Source organism: Chaetomium globosum, genomic scaffold (assembly GCF_000143365.1).
Source record: "Chaetomium globosum CBS 148.51 scaffold_5 genomic scaffold, whole genome shotgun sequence".
Taxonomy (NCBI): domain Eukaryota; kingdom Fungi; phylum Ascomycota; class Sordariomycetes; order Sordariales; family Chaetomiaceae; genus Chaetomium; species Chaetomium globosum.
The window spans coordinates 1,492,813-1,513,376 of NT_165980.1; the positions used below are offsets into that span (position 1 = coordinate 1,492,813).

The window sequence follows — 20,564 nt, forward strand, 5'->3', positions numbered from 1 at the left end:
CGCCCCAGGGCATATCGGTGTAGGAAATAATAATAATAATATTTTCCAGGTTCCTCTTCCTACTTTTCATCCTTCCCACTCCCCACTATCGTCTTCCACCCTTCACACTCTTTGAAAATCCATCACGTCTTTTTTTTTTTTTTTAGTTGTGCAACAAGCCGAAAAAAGCGATATAATGCGTTGTGCACTGGAGTATTTTGGCGCGCTCAGGTATCCTAAATCACACCCTCCCTACGCCATAAATTACAGCGACTGCTCTAGAAAGCATCAAACAGACAACTGAAAACCAAATCCCCCAGCTTTGCCTTTGAGAACCGTCTTGGGAGCCGTTGACAGAAGACCTTGGGTCAACCGCAAGTCGATCGCCTACAGCAGCACCGAGGCCCTTGTGAGGATCTATCCGTGACAAGCAACATCGCTGGCCGCTCATGGGTCGCTCTATATTTTCCTGGCTACTCTCAAAGGTATATCAAACCAGCCATTTCTTCTTATCTTTCCGTTCTCCCTCTCAATCGTTCGGGATTTCTCAAACTGAAGTGCTAGCTTACCAACCGCATCTTGAGGCGAACCCCGCAGCCGACCGCAGCCACGGACGCTCGCGACATTTCCAACACTCGCCTATATTTCGAGCTTCTCAACGGCCAGCGCCAGAAGCTGCTACGCAATGCCCGGTCCCTCGAGGGGCAGCGCCCAACAAAGCCCCCCCGAGACCTGGTCCTTTCTCGCTTCCAACTAATGGCATCTCAGAACGTGCCCACTGCTGCAAGGGGATGGGGAGGAGCCCTCCGAATGTCAAACCTGCCGCCGTCGTATCATCCGTGCGTCACGCCCTTTTCCGAGCTCAAGAAAACTATGATCGATAACTTGCTGCTCGAGACGCATCACCGGGGTACGTATATTCTTGTACGGTCGCTGACGCCCCAAAACCGGATGGTAGCTGTGATGGCCGTTGTAGAAGACGAAAAGGGCGATATCCTCCAGCTTCTATTGTACAACCAGGCCGACGATGGGGAGCCTTTTGTGCGTGAGGGTACTGTCATGATTCTGAAGGAACCGTTCTTGAAGACCATGTCGGACGGTAGCCACGGGCTCCGCGTGGATCACCTGTCCGACGTTGTGTTTCTCCCGGCCAACGATAAACGGATCCCGGTCGCATGGCGGCAGAAACCTAATCACAACGGCACTGCCCTGGCTTGGAAGGCGCAGGGCAGCAACCACTTCAATAAATCTGAATATCGGTCTGCGATCGAGTGGTAAGTTGGCGTAAAACCTGCCAAGGTACGAGGCTAACTTGGGTGTGGGTAGTTACACCCAGTCACTGACTTGCCCATCGACCCCAGAAGAAATGTGTACCACAAGGTTCAACCGGTCTCTGGCATTCCTTAAGGTCGGACGATACGATGCCGCTCTGTTAGATGCCGAGTTCGTGTCGACTACGACGGTAGCGGCTAGCAAGCTAACGGAGAAAGCGCGGCTCCGCAAGGCCGAGACGCTCTACGGGCTCGAGAGGTACCGCGAGTGTTACGAAGTGCTCAAGGAGTTCCAGCTCGACTATCCCAACAACGCGGCTGCCGAAGTCCAGCGAACCCGCGCTATCGCCCGGCTCGCCGAACAGAGGCACGGCAAGTACCACTTCAAGCGGTTGCATGCCGAGGCCGCCGAGCGAAGGCCGCCGTACCTGGACCACGCGACCTATATCGGCCCCGTCCGGGTTCAAAACGCTGGCTCCCGCGGGCGTGGGCTCTTCACAACCAAAGCAGTCAAGGCCGGCGATCTCCTCTTCTGTGAGAAGGCCTTCACATACGCCTTTGACGAGGAGAACGCTGGCACTGGCGACACCAAACTACTAATGGGCCATGACGGTAGAGCCATAATTGGCTTGCAGGTGGACCTAATTCACATGACCATCCAGAAGTTGCACCGCAACCCGTCATTCATCCCGGCCATCACCAACCTCCACCACGGCTCCTACCAAGCAGCCGCCACCACCCAAATCGATGACCAGCCCATCGTCGACACGTACGTTATCGTCTCTCTCTGCCTATCCCTAACAGATCAAACATTAACCCCCATCAGCTTTCTCCTCCACCACATCATCGCTATCAACACCTTCAGTAGCTCCACCACCACCCTTAGTGATCTCGCCACCCCCGGCCCAACTAGCCCCCACGCCTGCGGCATCTGGCCCCTCGCCTCATACATCAATCATTCCTGCCTCGGCAGCGTCTTCCGCTCCTTCATCGGCGACTTCCTCATCGCGCGCGCCACGCGCGATCTCCCCGCCAACGCCGAGCTCACGTGGTGGTACTATCTGCCCGACGAGTCGAGCGATAGGAAAGAGAAGATACGTCGGCAGTGGGGGTTCGAGTGCGATTGTGCGTTGTGTAAGGATGCGGAGCGTCTGTCGGGGGGGTGTGGCGAGGAGGAGGAGGAAGGGGTTAGTGGAGGGTATCCGACGGGCGGTGGAGGCGGGCTCGCTGGATGCGGTAGAGAGTGGTGTAGAGGCGCTGGAAGGGACCTACGTGCGGCCGGCGGCTGAAGTGCCGCGGCTGGAGGTGTGGGAGATTCTGTGGGAAGTTGTGGTGGCCGTGTGGGCGCGGAGGAGGACCGTGGCGGCGGAGCAGGCGGTCAGGCTGATGCTCGCGGCGCTGAGAGCACTGGGCTATGATATTGTAGGCGGGGAGCGGGGGACGGTGGTAGTTAGGGAGTGGGGGGTCGCGACCAGCGGCGCCGTCGAGTGCTGGCTGCTGCTGCGCGATGCCTATCGGGAGACGGCGCCGGAGCTGGTGGCGCCGGCTGAAGAGTATGCGCGTACGGCGTACCGGATTGTGGTTGGAGAGGACGAGACATTTGCACCGTTTGGGGAGGAAAGGGGAGTGAGCGGACGTTCTACTACGACGACTACGGTACGTCGGTCTCCATCAGTGGCAGCACGCCCCTTTGCTTCTTCCAAACTACCTGGCAGCTCGTCACCACCACGGTCGACGCCCATACCTTTGCCCCCAAGGCCAGCGGCTACATCGCGCTGGAAAAGGTCTACTCGCGTACCGCCATCTTAGGTGGCCACGGAGCCGAGCCCCCCCCCCCGACCCCCCAATCTCAGTCAAAGTGCCCATCGGCAAAGAAGCAGGGCAAATGGACAGTAGAGGAAAACCACCGGATTCTTATACTCCGAGGAAGTGGTATGACCTGGGACAACATCTCATCCTTCCTTCCGGGCCGGAGCTCCATTAGCTGGCAAGCTCCTACGAGAGGTGAGGCTTACCAGCCGCAACCGCTCCCCTCAATGGCTCAACGGCCAAAGTGTGAGTGGTCAAAGTCCCGGGCCCAAAACCGCTGGTGTCTCTCACCAAGAGCTCACCAACTCAAGCCGCCCCGGGCCATGCGAAGAATACGAAGGGGATTCAGCCTCTTCATCACCAACCGAAGGAAACCCCAAGAAGGGGTTTCGTAGCCTGCCACCTCCCTTCTCGAAGGGGCTGGCGGGTGGGCTTTTGCCCTTCTCGTTGACCGACGTCCCTTTGTTCTCTCAGCCATAAATACATACCTACATACCCTGGTGTGTTTGGTATTGGTTCTGTCTATTTGTCTTTGCTAGTCCTCAAATATGAATTGTAGTTTTCCAACAACCACCCCCCCTAGTCATCGCATTCTCGGCCGTATGTCGTCAATCCCCGCGCCCACATTGATCGTGAAGTTTTAAAGTCTCGAATCACACTCCTTCACCGGCCACAGAATTTGCTCGTCCTACCCTTTCAGGTAGATGTCAATTCTCACCCAGAGACGCGCCTCAAGGCAACCTGTGTTGCGGTGAAGGAAAACGACAACCAATGAGCAAAAGCCAATCTTCCAGAAAGGAGAAAAGGGGGGATAGCTGCTGCGCAAGGCTTTGCCCAGCCCCGTCGGCAACCAATCGAGCTTTCCCGAGCCCACGACTGGGTGTGGTGGCACAGCGTCAAATCCCGAGTTACATCAAATGCCGTCCGTCACTTGCCCTGCTTCCCGGCTGCACATTGGCCGCCTTCCGCCTTCTGCAGACAGACAGACAGGCAGGATGCGATGCGTCATATCTTCAAGAAGGAAAAAGGCAACTCTAAGCCAGGAAGGCTAAGTAGGCAGCCCTACACAAGTACGTCGTGCCGCAGCAGTGAGCCCGGCATCCACTGACCATGCCACCGCAGCCGCCTGATGTCGGTTTCTGCGAGACATGGGTGACAAGGTTGGAAAGGATGGTGGTGTGAGACGGGCTGTCGGGCGCGAGGTGCGGCACGAGAAGGAATGTGATCCGATGGATGATGACAAGGGGGCTTCCTCCCTCCCTGCCTTCAGCCCTCGAAGGCGCCGCCCGCATTCATGCACCTCTTCCTTGTCAGACATGCCGAGGCGCCCGGGGCAGTGGTACCGAACCGACGGTAATCGGCTGTAACATGACCGTTCTCCGTGGGCGTACCGGTACATACGATAGGGGAGGCATACATACACAACGGAAACGTCATAGACCAAACGGACGCTTCATCTCAAGATATATCTCATTACTATTTAGAGCGCAAAGTAAGAAGTGTATCGACCAGAAACCCGACCCAATGCCCGTGGTATCTCGACCTTACAAAAGGAGGAAATAGAACGCTCGCCGTGCATAAAGACCCAATCCTGGTTGCTGTAGTGCCCCTGGCTGTACCCAAAATACCCAAAAATCACAGACCCAACAAATGGACAGAAAACTTCCCAAAACAAAACTGTAGCTGTGCTCACCAACCCTGGATATCACTTTTGACTGCCCCATTCCAACTTGAACCGAAAGTTGCGCGCAAGTAATTCAAAAACAGGCCCCGAATGCTGGTGCCAATAAGAAGAAGAGAAATAAAAATGTAAAAAAAAAGAAGAAAAAAGGGAAAAAAAGGAAAAGTAAACAAAGGGGAGTAGCCAAGAAAGTGGTAAGGTAAAGTATGCGCTGCAGTGCAAAACAAGCTCCGGAACTTCCCGTCGAACGTCCAAAAACCATTCCGGGCACCACCCGCCGCCCCTATTCCAAGCTCTTAAACCGACATCGACCGTTCGGCCCTCGCCCCTGGATTCCTTATCCTCCGCCCCGCATCGCTCCTAACCGTCTGCCCCTCCCCGATAGCCGAATTCACGCCTCTGCCATCACTCCCCCCAAATCCACCACCCCCTTCACCACCACCACGCAAAGGCAGGAGAGGGAAAGGCGAAGGCGGCACTCCCCCACCAACCGGCCCACCCGGCGCAGCCCCAGCCCCAACCCCAACCCCAGCCCCAGTTGCGGGCTTCGGCCCCAGCGCAAACACCCCTCCCGGATCAGGGTGCGACACCGGCCCGTCAAACAGCTCGGCGCCCATATTGGCGGCCTCGTCCAGCCGCCAATAATAGAGGACCTCCTCCTGCCAGCGGCGGAGGTTGACGACCTTGAAGACGCCCTCGCAGACGGCGAGCATGAGCTCGGCCTCGATGGGGCTGGTGCGCAGGCGGTGGATTAGCCACTGGTTGATGTAGTCGGGCTTGTTCTCGGCCTTGGTCATGAGCGTGCTGATGCCCAGCTCCTTCATGCACTCGGCGCGCCGCAGCGCGCTGCGCGGGTCGTCCTTGGGCAGCTTCAGCGTGCGCTTGAGTGCCTGCAGCGGTGTGAGCAGTGAGAGCACATGGGATGGGTTGGAGAGCAGGATGGGGAACCGCGGGTGCGCGAGGGAAGGGGGTGGCGCGTGCGGGTGGTTACGGTTGGGTGATGGCCGGGATGGGGGCTCGATGGCCATGTTGCCATCTTGGGGGGAGGGAAGCCAGTCCGGGGAGCTGGAGTGGATGGCTAGCTCTTCGTGGTAGGAGGCGTGTTTGCGCATGACGCCCTTTTTGAGGCAGAGGGCGCGGAGGTCGGACAGCGTTTCGGTGGCCGACTCGAGCTCCGTGCGGGCGCGCTGGAAGGCCGAGTCGTAGTTGCGGAGGAATTCGAGTTCATCCTCGCTGATGGTGATGCCGAAGAGGTGTTCGAATTCGGCAGCGTCGGTGGGGACTTGGGCCAGCGAGGATCGCAGGGAGAGGAGATCCTCCTCGCTGATTTGGTTACCTTGGTTCTCACGCACGCGTTTCCGGTGGAGTTCAATTTCGAGGTCGTAGAGTATCTTCTCGCGGCGCATCCCGAGGTCCTCGACGTCCTCTTTGGCAAGCTGGCGGTCACCGGCGGCTTCCAACAGCTCCTCGTACAAGGGATGAACGTCCTCGTGCAGCTGCCCCGATATCCCTAGCAGGCTAACAGGAGTTGGTGGCGCAGAGTCATCTTCGTCGCTGGAGTCGTCTTGTTCTTGGACCTCCGCAGTGTCGGGTCCTCGCATAGTTGGCGGTGGTAGTGACAGCTCGATCTTTGGGACCACGTCCGCCCGGCGGAAGGGCGACCGGGATGGCCTATCCTCCAACTCTTCGAGCTTACGCTCCTCCATTTCCAGCTCAATCTCCATGGCTTCACACGCAATCTCGGCCGTGTAGTATTCGTCTCGAATCTTTTGCATCTCACCGATTTTCGCCTCGAGAACATCTATGGGGATGACGGCGGCAACCCCGTTCTTTGTTGACACTAGATGAGGCCGGAAGAATTGCATCAGGGAGTTGTCGGTGTCGTCCTTTCGGCGCCTGAGCCCCCGTAGTTCTTTTCGTTTGCCAGCAATTTGAGATCTCAACTGCCGGATACGTCTTTGTTGGGCATTGAGCAATTCCTGAAGCTCGTTGCGCCGCCCGTCTTCCGACTCTGGGTCAGAATAGTCCGGGTTTGGACCCCGAAAATGCTGGATCGGGGGCTGTCTGTCGATCGGCCCAGCGGGCGGGTGTCGGTACCATGGTGGCGGTGGTACGAAGCGAGGGTTGCCGCGCGGCGGCAACGGTTGGGGCGGTGGGCGTCGCCAATCCGCTGTTGATGGTGAATAGTAGCCGTCGTCGTCCGAGCTGGTGTCGGAGTCCTCCCGGGACGAAACGATCGAGTGCTCGTGGGACAGGACGGTGGAATCGCCCGTGTTATTGCGGCTATACGGTCGGTCCATGGGGTTGCGCAGCGCAGCCTCTTCGTAGAACGGGCCAAGATGCCACGGGGCCGGCGGTGGGATATGCCGGGCATCTCGATTGGCAATCTTGAGACGGGCTAGGTCGGTCGGGATGATCGGGAGAGGAGAGGTCGATCGTGCGATTTGGAGGGTCGGAGTCAAGGCCCCAACGCGATCATGATCGGTCCCGTTTGAGCGTGCTGATGCGCGACGGGATGATGGAGGCGACTCGGGCATGGTTGTGGGCGCCATAGGGATCGAGGCCACGCGTCCACTCGGGCAGCTCCCCCGACAGCCCGTGCCATCGAAGCTGCACGAGGTCGACGGGGGCTGCGGGTGCGCATGCGAAAGTGGCCGGCGAGGGCGACAGGGCGAAAGAGCGACAGGGCGACGGGGAAAATAAGAGACTGGAATGTTCTCGATTCGTTGCGGGGTGCGGAAAGTCGGCGCGTCGTTCTTCTCTCAGGGGGTCGGGTCAGCTTGACGAAATGCGGAGGAGGATGGAATGGAAAGGCTACGAACACGGTGGTGCCTCGAGTCTGGTCGGGCTTTCCCAAAAGTTACATCGGTACCCAGTACGGTATTAGTTACAGCACTTTAGGTGTTTTACATGGTTGTGACTGATCGGCATTCAAACCTCCCCTTGCTCTAAGAATGTCTTATTTTCCTCGGTTTTGGATTTCTCAGTGAGGTTGTATCAAAGATATGGTCCGTCGAGCAGGTCGCAAGGAATATCGCCATCCCACTCGAAGATACACCGAGTGTGACGGAGAGTATTCGGGAGCTCAGCTTGTAACACATGTTACTTACGTATTTATGGGTTGGGTGTTCTCGAAGCGCCAAGCAGGGGAGTTGGGGTTCTCATCTCCCAGGTATTGATGTACTGATTGGGACAGCATTGCTGCATTAATCACACAGCTTGGAATTCCGCCGTTTGTGGATGCGACGAGGAATCTTTAATCTCGCCGATACGCTCTTTTTAGATTCTCCGATATCAAGCAATTCTTCATTCAAAATGACCTTTGCTGCGTCGAGTACCTTGCAAATCAAGGACCGTCACGAAATATCAGGTTATCTGATCTTTTAAATACATCCCAAGTGGGCCAGTACCTAACCTCAGCCCGCCGATCTGGACCTTGCTCAAAAGATGCTCCAGAAGACAAAGAAGAATCTACAGAGCTGGCCTTTTCCGCGGATACCGTCAAAATTACAATTAGAATACATACCTTGGGCACGAGGATGCTTTTACCTTATGCCATGTGACCCTTTCCAGTGTGTCGGGCAGTTCCTCTACATCTAGATCATCGTCAACCCAACTCGCAAACTTACCAACTAGAACCCTGCAGTCTGGTGGAGTCGTAGCTTGCTCAAGGCTCCACTTGTGAGGGCGGCTCCGATCCCCGCCCGCAGGCGGTTTCCGTCCGCATCACATCCCCACAGTCCAACCCACGCGGCGGCCCTGATGTGGTGGGGCACATGAGGGAATGGGATGCACCTGGCTGATTCGGGGAGGTGTATTTTGGCGGGACCGTCTTCAACGGCCCGTGACGGCAAGTGCTCCGCCAGCCGGTGTTTCCTCTTTCCCTCGGTTCCCACTCGAGTGTCGCAGCCTAATGCAGAGTTAAGTGGGCAAAGAGGAGCTGACAGGTTGTTGCCCCTCTTCTCCCCTCCTCTCCTCTCTTTCGTTCCCCGGCGCACCACAGCTGGCATTGGCATTGGGCTAAAACATGCAGTCTGTGTTCGGGCCTGCAGAGCGCCACATCCCACTGGGCAAGTTGAGCACCGACAGGTTAAGCAAGTGCTCGGCATAGGACCAACCGGAGCGGTCAGCGGTCGGCCGGAGGGTGCATCGGGTCTTGTTAGCATTGGCCACTCGGGCCCAAGATAAGAGGGATGAAAAAGCAGCCACTTTCGCAGAGGAAGAGAGTTGGTTACATAGTTCCATTGCAGGCAAGCCCGGCTCATATGTATCCCGCGGCGGTCGGCAGAGGACCCCTCCTTCCCAACCCAGTCGCGCTGCCCCTCCACTTACCTACACTTCCCTCCGTTCCCGACTTCCCTTCCCCACTGTTTTGCACCTGCCAGTATTCCATCTGCAATCCCTTGACTTGGCTCTCCCACCACCTGCACCCCGAAACCAAAAGGTCACCCTCCGTCACCCTCGCGGCCACGCCATTCAGCGCCATTCAACCGGCGACGAGAGTTCGGTTCCCGCCGCGAATGAGGGGCCGAACCGTGTGTCACGAGATTCCCCCCACCAATTGTAGCTGCATTTAATATACGACAGCAACGCCAGCAAGTAGCTTGAGATCCCAAGCTGCGTCTTGCTGGAAAGCCGGTCGAGGTAGCGCCGGACCGCTGATACTTACTGCTCCCAGCTCCTGGCTGGTGTTGTGAGGCTCTGCGAGGCAATCGAAGCTCCACGGCCTTACCAAATCACCCCAGCCTTCCGGAGCGCGCGAATTCCCAACTTCGTTTTCTTATCGTATTTTTGGTTTCTGGAGTGCTCCTTGAAAGACTGCCTGCTGCACACGGGACAAGGCCCGTTCCGTCGTCGTCCATAGCACCGGTACCCCCAAGACAGCTAGTGCTAGCAAGTGTCCTAACACCACTTCGAACGAACTGCGTCTTTCTGTCTGATGCTTCCATTCCACCCCATCTTGTCTGTTACGTTACAAAACATCCCGACGGCTCTGGCCCGCGAGACAAGTCATCGCCATGGACCCCGGTGGAACTGACTGGAGCGAGTGGGCATGGGATTACTCACAGAATTGCTGGTACAGGGCCAGAAAGGATGCCCAGGGTACGGATTCCCAAGTCGACAGATGAACCCCTTAGTTCAGTATTAACCATGCGCATCGCGTAGGCCTTGTGCACTACGACTTTCAAGCAGCCCAGACGGCGCCGCGAGGGAACGTCGATGATCTTGCAAACTCGCTCAGTAATGTCAACCTCGGCATCCATCAAGGCACGCATTACACACAGGATGGGGCCTACACCTATGGCGCCCCGGTTCCCGTCGAAGGCGCTGCCGCCGCTGGCATGTACGGCACCTCATCCGCACAAGCAGCCCATTCTGCGTTCTCCGCCAAGGGCCAGGGGAGGAGCGCCGACTCGCACTCCAAGCACAGATCGAGGGATAAACCCTCCTCGAAGAAGCAACGGCCGAGGACCGCGAAAACAGGCAGCTACGAAGACTCCGAAAATCCTACCCCCGCGCACATGGCCCCGTTTTACAAAAGAACTGGCACCGCTTCCGGTTCTGACTACCCGTCCGCATCCGATGCCGGACCCGGCATCCACCAGGAATATGCTGATACGTACGAATCGTCACACGAATCAACATATGCATCTGGTTTCTCACAGGGTTCCGGCTCAAGCCAACCGTACCGCCAAGGTTCGATAAACGCTCGCCCCATTTATGGCAGTCCGACCGCTGACTAGAGGGCAGAGCCACCAGCGGAACTTGATGCCGAAGCCGAACCGTCTAGTTCAGGGACCGTACCCCCAACATCCGACGCGGCAGAATACCCCGATGCCGCGGGAGAGGATGACACTAGGCGTTATTCTACGGGCCAGGGTAAGAGTTCGAACCCAATACCGCGGTCGCTGTTGCTAACTTGGTTTCTATTCACGCTCAAGAATCCGTTGCATCAGACACATCGGGCGAGTTACTCCATGATGCGTTATTACAGGCCGAGGCCGATCCCTATCACACGGGCGACCTCGGCTCACCTTATTCGGGAGGAGAGTCTTCTTCGATGGCGGTAGCGCAGAGTCATCATATGTATCCTCCGTCCGAGGCAGACAATGGCCGGGAAACACCGAGACCACCATTCTCTCAACGACCAACAATATCAACGACGGAAACCGAAGACTACCAACACCAGATCAACGGGACCGAGAGTATTACTTCCGGACAAGAGCCGGGTTCACAAGACGGTGAGGAACCCTGTCCACTTGTCTCTGGTTGCGGTATGCTGAATTAATTGCCTAGGATACGTTGTTGAACGTTCTTCGAGGTTCCAACCCGGCGAGGTGAGATAGAACCAGCCCTCGGCCCTAACATGCCTAACACGCTTTATTTTAGGTCTTCAAAATTTTCTGGTGCGAGCCTCTCGGCGCCGGGCCGCCAAAAAGTGAGGTGATGACCCATCAAGTTCGCTTCGAACAGAACGGTCGGTCCTTCTATCAAGGGCTCCGACGTTTTATTGTGGTGGCAAACGATGAAGGCCATTGTACCTGCGTGTAAGCATGCCCTACCTTATAACTCCTCCATCTCGACCTTGCTGACCCGCCTCACAGGCCCATCTTGACATATGAGCACCAGGCCTGCAGAAAGAGGGGCGTCAAGCCCCTGAAACATGGAATCATCTACCAATCCGGGAAGCGGCCCAAGAAGCTGGACGGAGAGCCCCAGCTGGGTTTTGAACCGGTGTGCGTTAATCTCTACGAACGGACGGAACGTCTCGTCAAAGAGTCTCGCGTTAATTATGCGAAACTCACCACCATCGAGCACAACTTCCCAGTCTTCTTCATCGGTTCTATTGACCCGGCGGATTTTCATAACGTTGTCCGTCCGGCAGTTGATACTTGCTGGGAAAAGAAGAAACGGCATGCCAGCAACTACTAGGTCACTTCCGTTTCGACTCTCTCGGGTCGGCCTCTGCTATCAGTCGCGCGCCATTGCACGACACTGAACGTTTTTTGGTATTTTTCTAGGGGTCCTGCCCTGCGCCAGCTGAAGACTAGCTGGTATTGTCTGAATTTTGTATACGTTGATGGCTCAGGCAAACTTCTCCCTCGTTGCCGGGACCCAGCCAGGTCCTTCTGCGCACAGGTCGATTTTGGCTCGATCAAGGCTAAATAAGCTCTCAGCATGTCGCCTTTCTTTAGGGATGATTGGAGACGACGGCTCCCCGACAGTTCCGTTGTCGAGTAAGCGCCTCTCCCGAGATGCTACTCGCCTTTTCCTTTTTTTTTCTACTTCTGCATACCTGGCCTCATTGATATCCAGCCAGCGGGTGGTCTGGCAGTTTATGACGTATGACATTCACGATTTTCTTTGGGCTACTTCCAACACAATACCCTATGTTGCAATGAAGGAGGGGCTGGCTGTGGGCATGAGGGAGGGTTATGACAGAACGACGGTACAGAATGACTATACTTTTTTGTGGTTAAAATCACGGCATAAGCTGACCATCGTGGCTTTCTTCAAGACCTACTCTGATAACTTCTCCTGGAGTTAATGTGATAATTGGCTCGAATGTCTAACGCTGCATCGCCCACTATATTATGAGCACCCCTAGTTCATGATCCAACAACTTAGTAGAGACACGCATGACTTCCCTTCAGTCTTCCCATGGCGTCAATGGAAGGGCCTTGGACTCCCCTACCCAGTCCCTGCGCGCCTCTCTGGTGACCTCGGGAGCGATCCTGTCACAATATCACCAGACCGTCTAAGGGGCTTGGGAGGCGCAGAGTTAGGAAAATGGTCCCTAAGTATCCTTCCGTCATTCTGGTAGCTTTTAGTCTTCTTGGGAAGGCATTGATTGTCCTTGAGCCGGTATCTACCTTCGCGGCGATACAAAACCACACTCCTTAATCTTTTACCTATGGCTATGATTAGATACTTGCTCGTTATTGTACGTTGTAACTAGTACTTTGTATAATTACCCCTTTTGTTCCTTGCTGAGATGTGGTCCTCAAAATACGAAATAGGGCGGCGTTGATCACTATTAGATTATGGAAATGGGAATGTCCGTAGTCATTTATCCCAACAACAGATCGGGTAAAGTTTATGTCAACGTCCTCGTCGAAACGCATTCTTTCATTGAAAAGAAACCTAAAAATAAAACGTTTGCAAAGCAGCCGACGGGCCGATTTTTTCTTGCGAAACAACGCTCTTGGATTTTACTCGAGAAAAAGGAACTTTAATGCAAGCTGCTAAAAGAAAGAAAAGCCCAAGGATAACCAACAACCAGCCACGTGCTGGAATTTGGCAGTTACGAAAAGGTTGACCCGAGAGCTCGACAAGGCTTGCCGAGCGGCGCGGTGGGTCAACCGGTGCCCTGGTTCCGGAAACCATTCGCCGCTCCGTTTCCGCGGGGAGCGCGAGAAGCCGTCGGTCGCCGCCGGGAAAAGGAGGGGTGCTGGGCCCACCGTTGGATCCTTTTTGTTCCTGAAATTCAGGGGGAACTTGGGGAAACAGACAGGAGCGAAGAGAGCGATTAATCCCACAGATTAACTATGCTGAACACGTGTCCTGTATTCTTCGCTCGACCCCACGATCCCGCCATTTGTTTATCAGATCAACAAATTTGGGAAAGGGGCTGACTGATGAGGTTCTCGAGCCAGTTTTGGTCACGAAGTGGGGCTGATTGATAATTCTGATTGATTAGATATCTGGGCGTCATACAGTGTCCGTACTTTTAGCCGGACACCGTGCCATTCCCCTGCCCCTGACCAGAGCAGACGCCGAGTTCGGAGCGAGGTTCGAGCACTCGATGAGCAAGCCCGCCTTGAGAGGCTTTATCATCACTGGCACGGGATGTCTTATCAAAGATTCCCTTGAAACAACATCCCACTCACCTCCATCCTCGAGTTGCTCGGAGTGCTGGGCCCCAAACTGTTGGGGATGGGGCCGGCTGGGGCAAGTGGGCCGAGACTTGGCTGTGGAAAGGAGTGGCGGGTTTCGGGTCTGAAGCGCCGAGTGGCCTGATACTCCCAATAGGCCTCATGACCGGTAAAGGAAATTCGGTCCTGTGCGCAGGCTGTGGCTTGATATTGTATTGAAGGAATCTGAGAGCAGATTTAAGACTCTTCGTACCCTCTGACCGCTTCGCGAATGGGGCAGACGCAACACATGCCGAAACGAGACACATGCAAAGGACGCTACATAGCGAGCCTAGGATGGAAGGGTGCGTGATTGATCCTAACGCTTCCTCGCATTGTCTCGCATGCACAAATGCCTCAAGGCATCTTTGGGCGTCAGATATCAAGAAATTTACCAAGAACGAGAGGGATTTCCCGCAGTCCGCGGGAAAGCACGGCCTGATCGGAGAAGCATGGATGGCATCGGCCCTTGCTCGCCATCTTATCCAAACAGGCCATGTGAGTCCCAAGCCCTCGCACTGTGCTCGTACCCTCAGACCGTCGCTCAACAGGGTCGAATTCGCCTGCATGATGGAACGCACTGGATTATAGATGTCCAGCCTCCCGCTCTGCAAATGTTTTCAACTTTGTGGTTTGAGTTTGATGAGGCCTTGCTTTGTAAACCACCAGGCGCAACCCAATCCAACAACCGAATAACTAGCCGGACAAACCGCTTCACGGCCTAGATTGGTCCACATCAAACCCATACCCGACCGAGTGAACCCAGTCTTCGATTTACTAGTGCAAATTTCGGCCATGAGTCTGGGCTTTTGACTTTTGTTGCCCAAACCCCCTTTTATCAAACCCCTTCTTGCTACTCTCGCCCCGTCTACACTCCTCCGACCTTATCGGGCACCCCGACCGCAACGCAAAACAATGGCTACACACATCGACCGTTTCCTGGCCGAGCATTCGGTCTCCAGCATACCCGAGGAACCTCGCCCTGGCCCGTCAGCCGCACCCTCGCTTACATACTCATATTCTGAGTCCTCTGATGAGCACGAATTGGAAGAACCCCGCCAGCCCGAGCCCCGCCGCCGCCGCGCATCGACGCGCCTGATTGCACAGAGCCCGGCCGACGTGCAGCGCATTACGGGCGAGACCACAACTCAATTGATCCGTCGATGCTGCGGAGGCGGATGCTGCCTCGGTCTCGGGCGCCCCAAGAAGGACGACATCGAGGTTGAGCAGATCGAGTTCCCCGACAACGACGCATACCGATCGCTGTGTCTTAAGATTGACCAGGTTCCTGCGACGCTGAACGGCGTGTGCGATCTACCCGAACAAACGGCTTTCCTACAACCGCTCCGGCGGCCCTCGAGTGTACCGTCTCCTACCGACTCAGGCGTCTCTCTGGGTAGTGGGGACAGCCCAGTGTCGGCGGTGCGCGATGTAGAGAAGACGTTACACAACCTGGCGCTGGAGGATCTCGATACCGAGATACAGCCGCCCTCGTTCGTGCAACCGCACCCGCCGTATCACGTTTTCCCCGCCCGCATCCACAACACGCGCGAATTGACACGCCCGGGCGCTGAGAAGCGGACTTTCCATTTCGATCTCGATGTTACAAACTACCCCGAGGGTGAGGAGCACGACTTCAAGGTCGGCGGTGCAATTGGCGTCTCGGCGCCCAACGAGGCGTCCATGGTCGAAGAGGTCCTCGACCTCCTTATGGTGCCCCGCTTCCTCCGCAACAAGCCGGTCTTGCTTCGCACAACCTCCGGGAGATGGCCCACCGTTTGGGGCGATGACCAGGCGCGGGAGATCGTCACGACCCGCCGCGACCTGCTGACCTGGTGCTCCGACATCCAATCATACCCGCCGACCAAGCAGATCCTACGCCTTCTCGCCGAGCACGCGACAGAAGCCAACGAGCGCAAGATCCTCCTTTTCCTCTCCGCGGCCGAGGGCCAGGGCGTGTTCTGCGACTTCCGCACGGGGCCGCACGTCTCGCTCGCCCAGCTGCTGCACGCCTTCCCGAGCGCCAAACCGCCCCTGGACCACCTGCTCTCCGTGCTGCAGCCGCTAATGCCGCGCTTCTACTCACTCTCCAACGACCCCCACGAGTCGTTCCTGACGCGCGACGGCAAGCAGCACCGGCTGATCGAGATCGCCGTGACGGTGCACGAGACGGCCGACTGGCGGACGGGCACCCGGACGGGGGTCGGGTCGGGCTTCTTCCAGCGGCAGGCGCTCCGGTTCCTGGACGGGCAGGCGCAGCAGCAGGGCGATCAGGCGCCCGAGCTCTACATCCCCATGTTTAAGGGCCTCATGGCCAACCCGCTGGCCAAGCAGTTTGTGACGGACGGGCCCATGCTGCTGATCGGGGCCGGGGTGGGCATCGCGCCCTTCCGCGGGTTCGTGCAGCGGCGGCTCAAGACGGCCAACTGCGCCAACAAGGTGTGGGTGCTGCAGGGGGTGCGCGACTCGCTCGTCGACGAGCTCTACAGCGGCGAGTGGGGCGTGCACGAGGACGAAGTCAAGCGCGTCGTGCAGAGCCGCCGCGGCGAGGGCCGCTACGTCCAGGAGGAGGTCAAGGCCCAGGCCGACCTGGTGTGGTACATCATCAACTCAGTCGACGGCCGCGTCTTTGTGTGTGGGAGCAGCAGGGGCATGGGCGAGGGTGTGGAGAAGGCCCTCGTCGAGGTCGCCATGGACAAGGGGAACCTTGAGCGCGAGGAGGCCCAGACGTTTTGGGATTTGAAGAAGCAGGCGGGGCAGTACATTGCCGAGACATGGTAATGGGCTATTTCTCATTTTCATTTCTTACTACTCGAAATGGATATGGTCTCAGGGAAGCTTGATGCTTGCTCTATGGCCATCCGTAAACATGGTACGGTCTGGACGACAAAAGAGAAAACGGAGAGGGCGTTTGGGCGCATGCATTTGCAGCGGAGATGATTTTTCTGATTTTATACCATCGGCTCGGGCCGGCACTAGAGAATAGGAAATAGGCGGTATTCTAGATTTAGCTGGCCGTTAGATGGCTTCATACGACGCACATGGACTATTCGGTTGTAGGGTTTTATGTGTGTAGAGCTGGGTTTTGTTCATAGATCAATCAGAGGTATTAGCTGAGGCTGTTTACATAGTAATTCTGTCACTACCATGTTCAGATGATGAAGCTCTTCAATTTCAATTCGTCTTAGTCCTCATCCAAACTTCTCTCGTCTCTTCTCAGCAGATCCAAAACCAAATTCTTGCAGTCCCGAGGTCGGACGATAGGGGCAAAAACAAGACACGGAGTTGCATTATCTAAACATACTCATTGCACACGATATGTTTCCACCTATGCTTTACTCAGATTTGACAACTTTTACATAGTAAATGATGAGTTGTATTTCAAAGACTTGCGCGCGCAGGTCGCCATATGATCATATCGTCGTCCTTACGGCACGAACGCTGAGCGAGAGCGACGGAATTACGAGCAGTGACCCCTGCTTTTCCACATTTCGACAGGGGCTTGTTGTGACTTGTTCAGCATTTGAAATGGATTTGGCTCCAAATCTGGCCCACTGCCGTACAGTGATTGGAGAACAAGGGCAGCGACCCTCCGGTAAAAGCTGACATAACCATTATGACTTCCGTTTTGGTCTCGCGCGCGGCGAGCGGGACCCAGTTTTAGTTGGAGAGCGTTCTGCCTTAGTCAACCTCTGTTACCAAGTGGTGGAGACTCAGGGATGGATTTGGTGAAATGCCGCGCGCGGCACTCTAGGTGAGGAACCAAAACCAAAATTTTGCAATGTGTTGATTGCAAAGCATCTACCGGGAAAGAGCCTGTTGTTTAGGCTGGTTCGTGTGGATAATCCAAGGATGGCAAAGTTTAGAGTCAAGTAGTTTTAGAAAAAGTGTATATAACCCGTTCGCTCGTTCCCTATCCAGACCCCTATTCTCGATATCACAGACAAGCCTTCACATCAAGCACTCCACTCCCTCACACACAAACAAGTGACATACTCCTCACTTCAATGCAAAGAATCTTCACATCCGTCTCACGAGTATTCTCCAAGACCCGCCCTCTGACAACCCAACTCCCCAAGATCACCACCACCACCACCAGTACCACCACCCCCAAGTCCTTCACCACCACCACCACCACCAAAATGGGCAGCATCACCACCACCGCTACCACCACCACCAACGGCGCGGACAGCTTCCTCAGCCAAATCACCGCCCGCCGCACCTTCTACCCGCTCAACAAGGAGCTCCCGATCTCCGCCGCGCGCGTGCAAGAGATCGTCGGCACGGCGCTCCAGCAGGTGCCGTCCAGCTTCAACTCGCAGTCGAACCGGGTGGTGGTGCTGTTCGGGGCGGAGCACGACAAGTTCTGGGATGCGGCGCGCGACATCCTCAAGGCCATCGTGCCCGAGGCCGGGTGGGAGGCCACGGCCGGCAAGATGGCCATGTTCCGGGGGGCCGCCGGCACGGCGCTGTTCTTTGAGGACCAGACCGTCGTGGAGGGCATGCAGGCAAAGTTCCCGACTTATGCGGATCGGTAGGTCTTACTCGATCTTTTTTTCTTTTTTTTTTTTTCTCTTTTTTTTTTTTTTTGGATGGTGGGGGCTAACTCGATGGAAATAGGTTCCCCGTCTGGGCAGGCCACTCCAGTGGCATGCTGCAGTTTGCCGTGTGGACCGCGCTCGAGGCCGAGGGGCTCGGCGCCAACCTCCAGCACTACAACCCGTTGGTTGACGCCAAGGTCGTCGAGGAGTGGAAGGTCCCTGCTACCTGGAAGCTGACCGCGCAGCTTGTCTTCGGTGGCAAGGTTTCGCCTGATGCCGCAGAGAAGACGTTCCTTCCGCTGGAGGAGAAGTTCAAGGTCTATGGTGCTTAAGCGGATAGGGGACCTAATGAGTAATTGATATCATGGAAAGGGGGTTAGAAGCAAGCATTCTTGAGGAGTCATTTCGTCCGGTTTTAAGAGACATTCATATAGAGACGCATGAGAATAAGAGATGTTCGTTGGAACATTTGAAAAACAGATCTGTTCTATAATCTTTTGTGCTTAGACCCGACGAAATTCTAGTATCGGCCATGAATTTGTTGCTTACATGCTGGTGGTGCTTTCCGTGCATTACCCAAACACCTTTTTTTGGTACGATAATTTCCCAAATTCAGTTGGCATGAGATGAAACATCAATCTGCCCCAGCGCCTGCCCAACCTTGACCGTTTGCCCCTTCTCCACAGCCCACTGCCACCCGCCCGTGTGCCGCCCGTTCTCGTCGTGCTCCCCGGCCGGCGCCTCAAACACCATCACAATGGTGCTGCCCAGCTGGAAGCCACCCATCTCCTCACCGCGCCTTAGCGCATGACCCCTCAGCACAGAACTCGCGGCCTCGTATGTCGCCTCGGCGTAACCCAGGTACGGCTCGCCACGGTTGGCAGCCTCCTCGGCGGCCTTGTCGGCCTCGGTGTCGGTAGTCAGACTGTTGGTGCGGAGTTCCCTGTCAAAGTTGATCTTAATAGATCCAACGTTGGTAGCGCCGACGGGGACGTAACTGAAGAAACCCCAGCGCCAACGGCCGAGCAACACGACGCGCTCGTTGAGCGTGAACAAGCCGGGCATGGTACGCTGCAGGTAGGGCGACACGCTGTACAGCTCGCCGGCGAAGTGACGGCGGCGCTCAACAACCCAATTAGTAGGCGAGTGGAACCGGTGGTAGTCGCCGGGCGCGAGGTAGATGACGGCGTAGTAGAGCACGTGCCGGCTGTCGGGGGAGAGATAGTCAAGCCAGGACTTCTCGCCCAGCTCGAGCTCCGCGCGGACTTCAGAGACAGAGGTGGCCGAGGCGGTGACGGATTCGTCTTTGGGGTGGTCGAAGCTGCTCTTGCGCTTCTTCTTGTTGCCCGAGAGGAGGTCCGGGAGAGTGTAAGAGATGCCATTGACCCGGGCGAATTCCTCCTCTCTTTGGACAAGCTCTTCATCCCCCTCCAGTTCGTGTTCGCTTCGTTTACGGAGTTTACCCGGCCCCGAGGATCTCGGGGTAGGGTCTGTTTTGGCCGAGGGAGGGCCGTCAATGGTGTAGGTCATCCCTTTCACCTGCTCGATATCGCCCGCCCTGATATTTGTCCGACCTGCAAGAACCCCCCCGTCAGATGGGGAGAAGGAGCCCATTCGGTTTAGGATCGAGGGGTCGCGCCCCGGCCTTCAGAGTGCGGTAAAAGAAGCGGCCCAGGTTTGGGAACACGCGGAGGTCCGTCTCGTCATTTTCGTTCAGTTATATGCCGAAAAAGAAAGAAGTACAAACTTAAGCCTGTATTCGCAGTAAGGTCGGGAGGGTAAAACTCGTTGAACCTTCTCAATAGTCGGGACATGGCTTTTTGGGCCAAGGTCGCCATAATTGGCCCCCGCCTCAACGTCTGTTTGTTTCGACCCCAGACATCAACACCCACGCCCAAATACCCAGATAATAATGATTATTACCAAAAAAAGGTGGGGGGGGGGGGGGGGGGGTAACCTACCAGGGGCCATCTGGGCGAACCCGCGGTCTCTTTTTCGGCCGTTGTCCGGGCTCGCCATCTTCGGTCTCTTTTTCCTGCTCTCTGGTGTAGACCTTGTAGAACTGCACCAGCCCCAGGAACCCAACGCCGAGACCGACGGGGATGGGATACCAGTGGATCTTGGAGTCGTGCACCTTGGAGTCGGCCCTTGGCCTGTGTGACTGCTGTGAAAAGGGGCGACGTCCGGGGGTTTGCTGGCTCGCCGACTGCGGTCCTCGAGACGCAGTCCTGGAGAAGGCGTGGAAGTTGGAAAAGTTGGAGATCCGGTGGCAGCCACGGCAGGTCGAGCGCCGGGCAATCGTCGAGCGAGCTACCCCGACAGTAGAAGAAATGGGACCAATCTGGAGAGACGCCATATTGTCTTCGTC

At 56.2% G+C, this 20,564-nt stretch overlaps 6 protein-coding genes across 6 annotated transcripts; 4 read left to right on the forward strand and 2 right to left on the reverse strand.

Annotated features, from left to right (window-relative positions):
- Positions 1 to 664: 664 nt before the first annotated feature.
- Positions 665 to 3,454, forward strand: CHGG_07307 (uncharacterized protein; the record flags this gene model as incomplete). The annotated part of the gene is made up of 5 exons (XM_001224962.1): positions 665 to 671; positions 938 to 1,253; positions 1,306 to 2,023; positions 2,469 to 2,906; positions 2,966 to 3,454. The coding sequence occupies 5 exons, from the start codon at positions 665 to 667 to the stop codon at positions 3,452 to 3,454; spliced, it is 1,968 nt and encodes a 655-aa protein (XP_001224963.1).
- Positions 3,455 to 5,036: 1,582 nt separating this feature from the next.
- CHGG_07308 (uncharacterized protein) lies at positions 5,037 to 7,277 on the reverse strand (the record flags this gene model as incomplete). The annotated part of the gene is made up of 1 exon (XM_001224963.1): positions 5,037 to 7,277. One exon carries the CDS (start codon positions 7,275 to 7,277, stop codon positions 5,037 to 5,039), a length of 2,241 nt encoding a protein of 746 aa, XP_001224964.1.
- A 2,481-nt stretch (positions 7,278 to 9,758) lies between these two features.
- Positions 9,759 to 11,673, forward strand: CHGG_07309 (uncharacterized protein; the record flags this gene model as incomplete). Its single annotated transcript, XM_001224964.1, has 7 exons — positions 9,759 to 9,843; positions 9,934 to 10,437; positions 10,492 to 10,620; positions 10,683 to 10,982; positions 11,038 to 11,078; positions 11,131 to 11,288; positions 11,346 to 11,673. 7 exons carry the CDS (start codon positions 9,759 to 9,761, stop codon positions 11,671 to 11,673), a joined length of 1,545 nt encoding a protein of 514 aa, XP_001224965.1.
- A 2,897-nt stretch (positions 11,674 to 14,570) lies between these two features.
- CHGG_07310 (uncharacterized protein) lies at positions 14,571 to 16,436 on the forward strand (the record flags this gene model as incomplete). The annotated part of the gene is made up of 1 exon (XM_001224965.1): positions 14,571 to 16,436. One exon carries the CDS (start codon positions 14,571 to 14,573, stop codon positions 16,434 to 16,436), a length of 1,866 nt encoding a protein of 621 aa, XP_001224966.1.
- Positions 16,437 to 17,797: 1,361 nt separating this feature from the next.
- On the forward strand, positions 17,798 to 18,528 carry CHGG_07311 (uncharacterized protein; the record flags this gene model as incomplete). Its single annotated transcript, XM_001224966.1, has 2 exons — positions 17,798 to 18,189; positions 18,276 to 18,528. The coding sequence occupies 2 exons, from the start codon at positions 17,798 to 17,800 to the stop codon at positions 18,526 to 18,528; spliced, it is 645 nt and encodes a 214-aa protein (XP_001224967.1).
- Positions 18,529 to 18,808: 280 nt separating this feature from the next.
- Positions 18,809 to 20,552, reverse strand: CHGG_07312 (uncharacterized protein; the record flags this gene model as incomplete). Its single annotated transcript, XM_001224967.1, has 2 exons — positions 18,809 to 19,841; positions 20,158 to 20,552. 2 exons carry the CDS (start codon positions 20,550 to 20,552, stop codon positions 18,809 to 18,811), a joined length of 1,428 nt encoding a protein of 475 aa, XP_001224968.1.
- Between the last annotated feature and the right edge of the window lie 12 nt (positions 20,553 to 20,564).